The sequence below is a fragment of the Talpa occidentalis genome, unplaced genomic scaffold (genome assembly GCF_014898055.3).
Source record: "Talpa occidentalis isolate TD23 unplaced genomic scaffold, MPIMG_talOcc4v2.1 talOcc4.16, whole genome shotgun sequence".
NCBI lineage: Eukaryota > Metazoa > Chordata > Mammalia > Eulipotyphla > Talpidae > Talpa > Talpa occidentalis.
The window spans coordinates 74,470,400-74,484,331 of record NW_023601653.1 but is presented as its reverse complement, the minus strand read 5'-3'; the positions used below and the strand labels follow the sequence as shown (position 1 = coordinate 74,484,331).

Below are 13,932 nucleotides of genomic sequence, written 5' to 3'. Positions count from 1 at the left end.
GTGATTTCACGCATATGTAGCATACAGAGAAACAAACAAAAAAAAAAAGGGACAACTAACATAATTAAAACCAAAAGACACCATAGAAATACAACTGCAGAATTGAAGCTACTAGAGGGGAAGGGAAGGTGTGATCAAAGTGGGGAGGGGGACAATGCCCTGTGGCAAAGGACTGGTGCTTTGGTGGTGGGTGTGGTGTGGTGATATACCTCTGAAGAGTGTGACCCTGTTCCCCTAAATCATATACAACTAAATATAAACCAGATACTGCAATTTTAAAAAAGAAAGAAAAGAAAGAAACCAACTCTCTAGACACCTTAATCTTGGACTTCCTGCAGAGAATTATGAGAAAATAAATTATTGTTTAAGCCTCTCCCAAAATAAAACCAGAGTAACATAAACTAAGAGAAACCCCCTCTTTCAAATCAGGGGTGAGAGAGATGGGCTTGGGAGCTACAAGTGTGAAGAGAATCTCCCCGTCCTAGGCCTGCTGTGAAGCCCGTCACAGGAGGAAGCTGAGCTGTGGCTGTGATGATGGCAGCACCGGCACCTAAAAATCCTGACAGACAGCCTGTCTCTGGCAGAGGAACAAGAAACAGGCTCCCCTCTGGTCTGAGATGTGTGGGGGGGATTCCCATTGTATATTTTTATCTTCCTTTTGCTTCATCCTCTGGGCAGCCCAAGTTATGCAGACTGTCTGACAACGTGAGAAGCTAAAAAAACTCTGAGAGAGACCTAGCAGGAGGACTGGGGGAAATGGCCCCTGAGAATAAAGCAAGCTGGATAAGGGGGTCCTCCTGTCTGTGGATGAACTGACGCGAGGCCTGGTTTCATCCATGAGCTTCACATACATGAAACAGGATTAAAGACACACGGGAAAGTGTGTCTAACCTACAGTATAAACCACTAAGTTCCAGACTAACAGGTGTTAGTGCTGTGCGTGAGGAACAGACTCAAGTACTTCTGAAAATGGAACTGACGCAGCAATCATGGCCCATGAAAGGCAAGACAACTTCCTGTGTAAACCTCTCAGAACAGATCCCCTTCTCAAACAAACGAACATTCTCCAGAGAGTTTTAAGAGGTCTCAGAGTCTCTCAATTAATAAAAATGTCCAAGATACAATTCAAAGTTATTAATTATACTTAGAACCAGAAAAATCCGACACCTCTCAAGGGAAAAGTCGCTAACAGATGACCACCCTTAGGTGATCTAGATATTGGAATTATAAGGCATCAATTTTAATATGATTATTACTACCCTCTGTGGGGCAAAACTGAATATTCTTGAAATTTATATCAAATATGTATAGAAAAGAAGAAAAACCTCAAATGAATGTTTCCAGCTTACAAAACTTGAAAGAGAAGAGCAAATTAAACTCCAGACAAACAGAAAGAAGGAAATAATAATAAGAGCAGAAATCAGTGAAATAGAAAACAGTAAAACAATAGAGAAAATCAGTGAAACCAAAAGTTGTTTATTTGAAAAGAGTCAAACGGACAACCCCTGGCCACTCTGATTGGTGGAAAAACAGGACAAAAATCAGCAGGGTCAGGAATGAGAGAGGGAGTCTCTGTAGACATTAAAAGAGCGATGAGAGAAATGCTCTCCACTGTTTCATGCCCACACATTCAACTAATTCCTTGAAAAACACAAATATAATCAAGAGGAGATCATCTGAACAGCCCCATATCTACTTAAAAATTTAAATTTGTAGTTGAAAACCTTCTAACAAAGAAAACTCCAGGTCCAGATAGTTTCATAGATAGAATTCTACCACACATTCCAGGGAGAAAATAATAGCAGTTCTGGGCCTCCCCGGTGGCGCAGCGGTTGAGCGCTGGGTTGCGAAGCTGCCCGCGGCCTCTGCGGCGTCGGTTCGATCCCCGGCTGCTCCCCGGCCACCGGAGGAGGGTCCCACATGGTGCGCAGACCTCTCCTGCCGCCCACTGCTCCCCTCAGCAGTGTCCTTCGGTCCTTCTGCCTGCTCTGCTCCCCGCTCTGGCTCTGGTGAATTCTCTCACCCTCCTGCACTTCTGACTGTACCCAGTGCTTGTATAAACAAAACAAACAAACAAATAAATAAAAAAACATGCCTCTATAAAAAAAAAAAAAGAAAATAATAGCAGTTCTACACTATCTCTTTAAGGAAATTGAAGAAGAGGGACTGTTTCCCAACTTATTTTATGAGAGCCAATTATCCCAATACCAAAAGAAGACCCAGGCATGACAAGGAAATTAAAGATCACTATCTCTTCTGAATATGGATATACAAAATTGTCAACGAAATTACTAGCAAAATAATATTCATAACAGCGTTATTCACAGTAGCCAAAGGTAGAAACGGCCCTAATGTTCATCAATGAGTGAAGAAACAATGTTTCATATATATATAAACAAATATATATATATATATGAATATTACTCAGCCTTAAAAAAGAAAGAAATTCTGATATCATGATACAGCATGGATTGGCCTTTAAGGTGTTAAGCTAAGTGAAATAAACCAGACAACAAAGGGCAAAGATTGTATGCTTCTACTTACAGGAGGTATCCGAAATAGTCATATTCATAGGAACAGAAAGTTAGAATAGTGGTTACCAGGTGCTAGGCGGAGGGGAGGAAATGGGGAATTAGTGTTTAATGGGTAGAGATTTACTTGGGGATGATGAAAAAATTCTGGAGATGGGCAGTGGTGATGATCACACAACAGTGTGAAGTACTTAACCCCCCTGAGACGGGCACTTAACATGGTAGATTTTATGCTAGTTATATTTGGCCATAATAAAGAACCCCAGCAAACTGAAGCTAGGAACACAAAAAGGATGAGAGATTATTAGCCCTATAATTTATGCCTAACTTTTTCCCACCATATAAAACCTCTGCTAGATTTACCTTCCTATGGCATGGAAAGTTATTTCATTTCCTGCTCAAGATCTTAAACGCCTACCAAATAAACTTCTCACTGATATGTAAAGCTTGCTATAGTAAGCTCCTAGTTTACTTGTCTGGCCAAGTCTACCATGACTCTTAAGCATTTGCACACTTGCTTTCTGTTCTAACCAAACACAACTGTATTCTTTCCTACAACACTCTTTCATTTCTTATCTTCATGTTTTAAACACATTTCTTTTTTTTTTTCCTTGAATTTTCTTCCTCACCCTCAACAATCTACCAGATAAAATCTACTTAAATTTCAAAATCCAACTAAAACTTGATCTCTCCTTAATGTTTTTGTAATCCCCTTATCTAGCTGTGATTCCTCTGATGTAACAGAACCTTTTATCTTGACTTTCTCTGTATTTATTGAATGAACACTTGCCATTTGATACTGATTCTTTGCTTGCTTTTGGTAGTTCAGTAATGAGTAGGATGCATCCCTTCCCTCTTAGAGTTCACTATCCTAAGATAAATAAAGGACAGACACAAATACATGTTTTTAAAATAATAAAGTAAATGCTGAGCTCAAATTAAACAAGCACTTTCTACTTTATTTTACTGTGTGTATGTATATGTGGTGTGTGTGTATGTAGTCTGTCCTTGTACAAACTCCTTCAGAACAGTGTCTTTCTGCTCCCCTACAGAACTTAATTCCTTTTATTTATTAAGTGTATACAATTAAATATTTGTAATGAGTACTGAGTTATTTTTATTATAATGGATTTCTTTACTCAAGAAATCCAGTAAAGCATAACCAAAATTTTCACAACTGTCTCTCTCTCTCTCTCTCTCTCACACACACACACACAATAAATATTAGCAGTTAAAAGTATAATTTGCAAACAAAGATACATCATAATTTGAAAGCAGCATTGTTTACTATACTTTGAATGCATTTTGTGAAATGTTTGCTGTGCCATCATATTGCTATTAATTTGTTGGTTATTGATTATCTAGACTATTGATAAAGCACTGGCATGAGTAATAAATTATAGGCCCCTGTGGAGAGAAATCACATCTTAATATTTTATTTATATTCTGTGGTACCAAATAAACAGAAAATGAATAGATCTAGATCATGGAAATAGAAATAGATAATACAGTGTACTTAAAGTAATTCCCAAATCATTAATATTAACACTGCAATTGTTATATTTTTATATATATATATATATATATATATCTGATGTTTTTCTTTAGGTTTGAAGATTCTCTTCTTGCAGTGATTGAGAAAGATGCAAGCGAAGTTGCCTAGTTTTCCAAAATTTCTTCATATTCTTCATTCCATGAGAGAGATAGATATTTCTATCTCTCTGTTTAATGCAAACAGTAGTAGAAGCTGAACTATGTGGTTTACCCTTTCTGTGGCCAACGATGCTAAGAAATCAGTGCTGTTTAAGCCTGAGCCTTCAGGCTACATGGAAGAATAAAAGGTCTTCCAACCTAACAAATTGTAAGACTTTATCATTTGTTTCCTTTAGCTTTGGATCAGGTCAGGCAGTTGTTACAAAAGCAACTGGAACAATTAAAAATGAACCTTGTGTAAATTTATTACGAAAATGAAAGCCACATTATCTGCTATTGAGAGTTTATTTCATTATCAGATAATTGAGTTTATTTTTCCATTCTAAGATATATATTGGTAGATTGATAACCTCAAATAGTAGTTCTTAACTTTCTTTAGATTACAAACCCCTGCTATTGAGAGTTTATTTCATTATCAGATAATTGAGTTTATTTTTCCATTCTAAGATATATATTGGTAGATTGATAACCTCAAATAGTAGTTCTTAACTTTCTTTAGATTACAAACCCCTTTAGAATCTGATGAGCTTCTTTCCTATCCTCTCCCTCCCTCCAGATATTTTTTGATTATCTACTATATGCCACATACTGTTTTTAGGGGTCCATGCGTATACTTCCCCACTTCTAAACATATCTATTTACATATATACACACCATTTTGCATACAATTTTAAGGATTTTTTTGAATTCCAGAAACATCTTAAAAGTAATTATGTGGGGCCTCCCCTGCTGGCGCAGGTGGTTCAGTGTAGCGCTGTAAAGCTGTCCTCAGCCTCTGCAGCACTGGTTTGATCCCGACAGGCCAGCGAGGGTCCCACACGGCAGGCAGACCTCTCCTGTCTTGCCCGCCGCTCCCCTCAGCAATGTATTTCGTCAGTCTGCCTCTTCTGTTCCCTGCTCTGTCTCTGGTGAATCTTCTCACCTTCCCACACATCTGGCCTGTACCCCAGTTCTTGTATAAATAAATAAATCTTTTTAAAAAAAGGTAATTATGTGACTAAAAATACTTGACATTCTTTCTGTTTCTGGACTAACAATAGAATATTGTTCTATTCAAAATCTTCCCAGTGATCTGAGACCCTCAGGTAAACTCACCAAATCATGTACAGTACAGAATGAAAGACAAGGAATTTAACATTTCACATCCAATCAGAACAGGTAACCAATACAATCTTGCTCCTTCAATATGTAAAAGGAGTGGTTAGTTGCACTAGATAAACTTCAAGGACTCTTGCTTGCCAGCTAAGTCTGTGCTGCTTAGTGAGAAAGAAAGAAGGCCACCAAAATTTTAAAAATCATGATGTGGTCCCTGAATCTGACTGAAAAACTAATCTACCTATTATGCACCATTGCATGGAGATCTCATGTATTTTAATATATAATTAAGGGTCACACATCTATAGTTACTTGATCAGTGAGACTTTTCACTCTGACCTTAAATCTGGAATTACTTTTTTGTTCTCTGTCAGTGTCAGCTCATGCCAAAAAGAAGGGATCTGAACTCTAAAGGAGACTGTGTACCTATAGAAATGGCATTCTGTCAGTTCAAGAAGAATCCAGAAAGCCTCGTGTAAAGCAAAATTTCACTTTTGAGCCCTCTGGTATCTCTGTTTTCCGATGCGTTGTGTTATGATACCTGATAAGCCTTTGAAACACACACATAAACATACACAATAAGGGTTGAACAACACTTTTCCTCTCTGGCTATGGAACATACACAGCCTCTATATGTATATCATATATGATTAGGGACTCATTGTATATAGGATTTTAACATGAATTTAATGAGAAAATGTGTGTGTGTGTGTCCAAATGAAAAAAGTACAGAAGGGAGGAAATCCTATATTGTGAAAAAAAAAAAAAAGGATGTTTAAAGAAGAAAAAAGTACAGAAATACAGACTCACTTTTCTTAAACCAAGGAGCAGCATTTTTTGCTAAGTTTCTTTTTGCTAGACCACTATTGTGTAAAAATTGGCAATCATATATTTTATAGTAAGGTATTTTCAGCAACTTTTTTATGATTATTAAATATTTAAATCTCTGCCTCAAATATGAGGAAGTCTGTTTTTCACTGGAACAAATTTTTGACCTTACAAATACTGTTTTATGTTTAGCCTAAACATAGATTTCTCACAAACTACAGTCATATAAGAGTAGACATATTTTACCACATTAAGATTCACTTAGGACAATACATTTTCAGTGTGTTGCTAGAATCATCGACATTGCATATAAATCTTATATTTTTAATTTAGGTGTGTGTATATGTAAGCTTCAGATTATCATTATCAGGCATGACTGAAATATGACTGCTCGATCAAAGTACTATTAGTTATAGTGTAAAGAGACGTATATGATTTGGCAGATTAAGTGCATTCTTTGAGCTCTTAGCTGCCACCGCCTGACAGGAAGTCAATCAGGTAGACTGGTAGACGGGTAGAATGATTGTAATAATACTCATAAAATGAGCACATTAGTGCCTACGTGGCACTACATCAATAGATATATACAATTCTAGGGAGCTCATACCCTACAGGCAAAATCCCATCACCACTCTTATGCCTAAGATTATCAAATGTTTGGAGCCGTATAGAATCTGAGTGAAGCTGGAAGGAGAGTCAAAGTGTTAAAGTGAGGAAAAGCCCCATTCTGTCTCCTTGGTAGATGGTGTAATCAATCAACACAGAATCTAGGGCATCTAGTTTGCCATATTAATTAAGCTCAGATGGTAATAACTATTCATATTAGCAACTTACGGGAGTATAAATCTTGAAGTCTTGGATTTCAGTTCAACCAGAAAATTTTGTTGAATATCTTCCACATGCTAGTTGTTAACAGTGTATTAACAAAGTCCTACCTTCCAGGAGCTCATAGTCTAGCAAAAGGAATAGTTATGTGAATAGTTAACGTGTTTGTTTGTTTGTTTTTTCTAGTCAAAAGAGGCACAGAGAACTATTGGAGTGAAGTAAAAAGTTGAGACAATTTATCCTTAGAGGAATGAAAAAGACTAAGTCTTCATGTACAGGTTAGGAGCTCTGAGAGTCTCCTGTGGCCTAGGAGACTTTGAAAAAGCAAGATTAGTAAAAAAATAAAAATATAAAATTAAATGACCAGTAACGCAGAGTAAGTTTTTCCTATTTATGTTTACATGGCATTTTCTGTGTCCTAATTTCTCCTGATGTTTATTTACTGTTAAATATCCTTGATTAAAGGAACTTTCCCCTGAAATAAATACAAATAGGAAGTTGGTATGCAATAAAGAAGATTCCATTTGATCTTTCACGAACCTGAGGGAGATGAGGCGGGATGGTGCTGTAACATGCATTTGTTTTGAAAGAAAACTTTAAAACGTTTTTTTCTTTGAAGATAATAAATTCTCGTTTGGAGTTGGCACTCCATTATTAATTTAATTCAGGCTAATATAGTGCTTGTGTTTGAGAGGTGTTTGTTGTTTACGGTATTAGCTTCTAATGAAGGTAATTTATTTAGAAGAGGGAGGATCGTTTTTACTTCACAGTATTTGTTTAGGTTTCCTACTGTTTCCCCCTTAATGTTCTTGAATATTAGTCACCCATAAAATAGAAACTGTTTCTCATCTCTGCGAACCTTCCAATATTTGAGATCATGGGATCACTGATTTGTGAGGTGCAGTAAAACGATGTCATATGAAAAGAACCAGACCAGGGGCCAGAGATAACAGTGCTATGTAGATGCTCTGTGACCAGTGAAGATTCTGTTTTACAAGATTGTGTACGTGTTTGGTCAGTAATGCTCAGGCAGAAGGTGAATGGAAGAACATTACATTAAAGACATTAAAGAATATGCAGAAGGAAAGCGTTCTCAGTGCAAAGCATCCAAATGGGGTAGAAGTATAGAGTCAGCACAGAGCAGCCAAACATAGCCCTTTTTCCATCTATGGATGCCAGGGCTCAGGCAACCCCATTGCTGCTCTAGCATTTACTGCCATAAAAAGACGGCCAGTGCTAGAAACTTCGGATTCTCGCCTTGCTTCCTCCTTTTTTCCTTCTTTCTATTCTCTCTCCCATATTCCCTTCCCTCCAAGCTCATTTTCTCCCCTCCCCCATTCTTCTTTATCTTTTTTTTTTCCTTTTGAGAACCCATATGACCCTGGGTTGAAAAACAAAAACAAAAACAAATTCTTATAACCAAATTCTTATAACCAAACCTGCAAATCAAACATAAATATTGTTTTAATTCTGTATTTGTAGGGCTGGGGAAGAGGTATATTTTAGAAAAACAGATTGAACCAGGAAAGATAACTTTGGCTAAGTGCATTAGCCATGTTAAGTTACTGAACTATGCACTTGTTAGCTTGTGATCTTTCAGAAGAATAATAGTGCCTGCTTGTCACCAAATGCTCATAACAAGTCATCATCAATGTTGTCAGACTTAAACAAAATTAAGTTAGATAAATAGTACAAGTCAAGAAATATTGTATTCCTGCAAAGTATCAAAAACAAATGTTTATGCAAACACGTGATTAGATGTTCTTGATCCTTAAATTGTTATTATTATTCTATTCATTTGAGAAAGACTTCGTGAAAGGAATGGGGGGGGGTTGAAGGAATTGAAAATTTGGGGGTTTATCCTTAAGTGCCCAGATTTGTGTAGTTTACTAAACTGCTATTTCTTCATGGCTATCATAGGGAAAAAAAGAACTTAATGCCTTCTTTGTCGCATAAGGACTAAGAAAAGACATCTCCTGAGCCCTTAGAAGAAATTAATAAAGTCAGTTTTTAAAAGGAAAAGGAGAACATTGCAAATCAGCTATCTCTATCCTTCCTATTTGAACTTTACTTATTTAATTCTGTATTACTACTTACTAACTGTATGAAAATAATGACATGCATAAATGTAATGGAGTTGCATAAATGTTAGCATGAATACTTGTTAGATGATTGCAAGCTACTATTCATGAGTTGTCATTGAAAGGTATTTGTTGTAAAATATATAACAAAATGTTAAATATCTTAAAAGAATAGATTGTATAGAAATACGTATGAGGAACATAAAGTCGATGAGGTAAATCCCCAGGAATGTTCAGAATGAACTAATGCACCATGCTAATAAGAATCAAAGGGACCAAATGAATGTGCATTTAAGGACATTTGATATTGCCTCTAATGACCTCTTAACTAGCCTCTTAAAATTTGAGCAGCTTTAGATTTTTCCACTGAAGAAATTTAAAAAGAAGAAAATATCATTATCCAGTATAATCAGTTTTCTCTCTCTCTTGTCTGTGTGTTTTACAATGTGCAGACATGAAATCTAATATGGAAATTTTGCTCTCCTTAATCTTTCTTGCAGAAATAAGAGAAAAGTAGAAGTCGATTGGTATTTTAATAGAAATGTTAAGGCGACATCACCTTGCCTGTTGAAGCCAACACTGCTTTTTTTTCTATTGAAAATTTCCAAAGCCTGACATAAACCAGAACAGTGTAATTTTAGGCAAAATATCACAACTGTCATATGTTAGAGGATTGCTGAAGAGTCTTAGAATGGGAGAGTCACACAGTCTAGATGTCATTAGAATATTCTAGAGTAAGTGTTAACATATTTCTCCTATTCTTTACTCCACTTTTGGGTTTCTTACCTCCAGGAGAGATGTAGAAACAGTTGAGTTGGGCTTCATGCACCAAAGTTCCCTTAAACTTCACCTCACTTTCAGCAGACGGGTCACTGGCCAGAGGCTGGTACGCAGGTGTAGCAGGTTGAACAAAGGCTCTAAGCATGATGACTTCCCAGAGGTGCACGAGTAGGTCGATTTTTAAAATGAATAAATAAATCTCCTCACGAGGTTTTCTCCTTGTGATTGTTTAAAACCTAGGAACGATTCCCACAGCAACATTCCAACTCAGAGGTACAGAAATTTACACGGCCATATCCCATCACTGCAAATTTAGGTCACCGTGATTACTTGAAGTTTTAAAATACTAAAACCACACCTCCTTCCTGCTTCTTTTCAGCCTTCTCTTTTTCTTTCTTCCCTGCTGCGCTCACTGCCTACCCAGGGATGGGCCTCTTACCCGGGGCTTTGCAGGAAAACTTGGACTGAAATGCGAAGCTAATGGTTTCTGTCAGCCTGTCAGCTCATCACCTCCCTAAGGCACGATGACTCTGGTTTTTATATATCACCACGAGCTGCTTTGATATGCCCTCTTGTGTAGAAGAGTGATAGGTTTGTCCAGAAGTCTGTAGACCTTGTGCCTAAGAAGCAGAAAACTTCAGCTGGAATGTGCACTTTCATGGAATCCACTGCCCCTTTCCAGAGGGGTGTAGCTCCCTGGAAACTATTTTAGGGGAAAGAAAAAATTAGGCCCAGTTCTACATTTTATTTTAGTGCTACCTTTCAGTAGCCAGGACGTTTAGTAAATCTGTTTTTATGTTCCAGTACACATTAAATGTTATGTTCAAACTGAATACTAACTGGGATACAAAGGAGGTGTTTCCAAATGATCCCATTTGAATCTTAAAGGCACGTTACATTAGAGCTTACTAAATGGTCAGTCCTAAAGGGATCGTCCCAATGTCTTAAAGAATCTCGGCAAACCCGGTCTTTCCTTCTTTCTGCTTTGACATCTGAAAGATGTTTTCATAGCAATTTCCCTCCCTAAATCTTCATGTCAGTTGTCTCATGGTAATGACATTGTCAAACTGCTTTTCTATTTGCATCAACAGTTTCCTTGGCACCCTACCCTTATGAAACTTAGTTCCTTATGTCAAATGCCACAAATGTGTAACTTCCCAAAAATGACACCCACAGTATATCTACTAATATATTCTACTGAAGAGACACAAATGGTTGTTTTTTTTCTTCTGCCGAAATTCTTAGTTGTGCTGTTTTCCTCCCCTGCTACCATCTTTCTCCTTTGATGGTTTTGGAAAATTCAGTCTCTAAGGAAAGGAAGCTTTTGCTATAACCAAAAAATGAACCAGCTCCCTGTTTTGTAACTAAGATTGAAGCCACCAAAACACAAGACATAACCAGGTATATTAAGTGGTTGAATGTCAGTGATTTAATCCAATTTTATTTATGAGAACCTGAGGCCAGGTGGGTTAATACCTAGGAATCTGTAGGCATTCAGAATAGGGCATGCCTGTTGATGGACTAGAAACTACCTTGAATACAAAGTTTCAAGGTACACATTCAGTGATCTTAAGATGAAAGAGTCTTGTTTTGTATAAAGGCTCTCGCAGCACATAGACTTCAGAACTCACATTTGTTTTTTGAAAGATTGTTAATGTATTTAAGAGGAATACTTCTATGTATTTCTAAGAACATAAATCAGTCCTTTTCCAAAAAAGCTGGAGGATTTTTTTTTTTTCACATTTTTCCCTCTCAACATATAAGTAGGTAAGATGGAGATTCCTCGGACACTTGTCAACAAAAAGTTTAAAACCCCATTGTCATCTTTCAGTAAGCTAGTAATTTAGATGTGTAGGGTTCTTTTTTAAGACAGCTACTTAAGACTAAAAAGGCATCTTCTCTGCCTTTTGACATCTGAATTATTTCTGACAAGAAGCAGAAATTCCACATAAAAGCACTGGTTGGGTTAATGGGAAAAACAACTTGTGCTTAAAATAGCACAACTGTTTTAATAACCAAATAATATTCATATAATGAAATGTTTAGAAAGTTTAAATTTCCTTCTGAAAAATATTTTTGTGGGTTTCCAATGCCCTATCATAACATTGCTACTGTTTTCAGTGAAGATTTAAAAAATGTGTATGTAGTTAATGCATTATTTATATGGTAATACCACCAGATCCTCAACTAGATATTTATAATGTATTTTGGAACTTAAATCTTTGCTACAAAAATGATGTAAATAGACACATAGTAAAATATACAATTTATTTGAAAAATATTAAATGAATTGCTAACAGCTATATTATATCACATTTTTCTTTCATTGTTAAATGATTAAATCAAAGTCATGTCTTTGAACAGTTGTAAATTATCTGTACGACATTTTGAAATAAGAGATTTATTATTAATTTTGCTTTTTTTCTGATTCTATTCTAACTTACAGCTTACAAAGCCAATTTTTTAGTTTGCATATTCCTGGGAGAAGGGAAAGACGAGAGGTTTCTAGGCCTTCTTTGTGCACTAGATTTCTGAATCCTTAAAAATAAAGATGAAATATCTGTGTGAAATGTGCAAATGGAATACAGAAACAATGATGTTTCAAAGCCAGGAGTTTAGAAATTCTGATTTCATTTTTAGTCTGTATTTATTCATTTAAGAAGCACTTACCAAATGTCTGCTGTGTACAGGTGCGATATTTTAAAGGACTACAATAGATAAGACTACAATACATTTTTCCGTGGGCTTAAAAAATTCCAATGCAAGATTTTCAAGCTTTAACTCCAGTGATTGGTTTTGAATATCTAATAATTATGTGTTTTCCTTTAAGATAGAAAGGGAATTCCATTTCATAGTTTTGAAGATGACCATAATTTGTTTGATGTGTTTTTTGCAGTGTCCATTTATGGAATTTGGTTTTATGATAAGGAAGAATGCCAAAGAATTGCAGAGCTTATGAAAAAGTAAGTGCTGAAAGACTGAGTACATTCAGGACCTGAGACTTTTGTTTCTATTTCTGAGTGTACATAACTACACTATGATCTTAGCAGAGTGTCTCTCTTAGAGCAGTCCTTTTCACCCTGGTTAGGAAAGCATTTACCATTACTTAATAAATAAAAAATAGACATAAGTAACTTTTTATATTTTCACTAGGTAAAATCACATAGAATGGTTGTCTTCATTTTTTTTTTTTTTTTTTGCTGTATGTTTGAAATATCTGTAATATGAATTGTTCCACACGGCAGTTTTCTGCATCTGTAAATTAGCAGTTTTTTTTTTTAAGTTACAAGTATGTCTATCAATAAAAAGAATACTCAAGGTTATTCCTAAAGGCTGCTCTGCTCTAAATTCTCCAGATCTTTTGTTTCCTTTTTGACCTAAACACTTTAATAGTATATCCCTGGTTATAGGGTCCCAGAATTTCCTCACATGGTATGACTACTTAGTATAGTCTTTATTTTCAATCTCTTTAGAAATATCCAAGTTAATATTTATTTAATGATCTGTAGGTACTATCAGTCTCTCATCTGTCTCTGTCTTCTTCCCTCTCTTTTTGTTATTAGTCTCTTTCTTTTTTTTAAAGATGTCAAGTTTATTTTATTTTCTGCCCCCCACCAGCCCTTGTGTCCCCTTGTCCGTTTTTATTTATTTATTTTATATATTTCTTATTATTACTCGGCAATCAAAAAAGATAAACTCATGCAATTTGCAGCAACATGGATGGAGCTGGAAGGGATCATGCTCAGTGAAATAAGCCAGAAAAAGAAAAAGACCGGATGGTCTCACTCATAGCAGGAATTTAGTCTCTTTCTTTTAAGCTCATGATGCCTTGAGATTTGTTCCGTTCTTCATTTTGAGAAACTTAAATTACTGTAACTTCCTCACTCTTGGCTTTCTTGATTGCATTGAAAGAGAGCCCAGGTGAGCTGGCTGTCTCCTCTTTGACTCTGTGCCTGCCCAACTCTTTGATCAGTTCTTGAGCCCCAGGGCTGCTCACTATGAAGCAGTTATTTCCCTGCTATTTTGGGGATGGTTTAGAGCCTCAAATAAAATGAGTTTCCTACATGTGCTGTATCTCA

The 13,932-nt window shown here is 36.2% G+C and overlaps 1 protein-coding gene across 2 annotated transcripts in view; it reads left to right on the top strand.

Annotated features, from left to right (window-relative positions):
- Positions 1-13,932, top strand: part of DCP1B (decapping mRNA 1B) — a 47,598-nt gene that overhangs the window by 18,831 nt on the left and 14,835 nt on the right. For both annotated transcript variants that reach the window (XM_037514609.2, XM_037514608.2), the window contains exon 4: positions 12,750-12,816. In XM_037514609.2, coding sequence (XP_037370506.1) covers positions 12,750-12,816 — 67 coding nt within the window. The remainder of the gene's footprint in view (positions 1-12,749; positions 12,817-13,932) is intronic.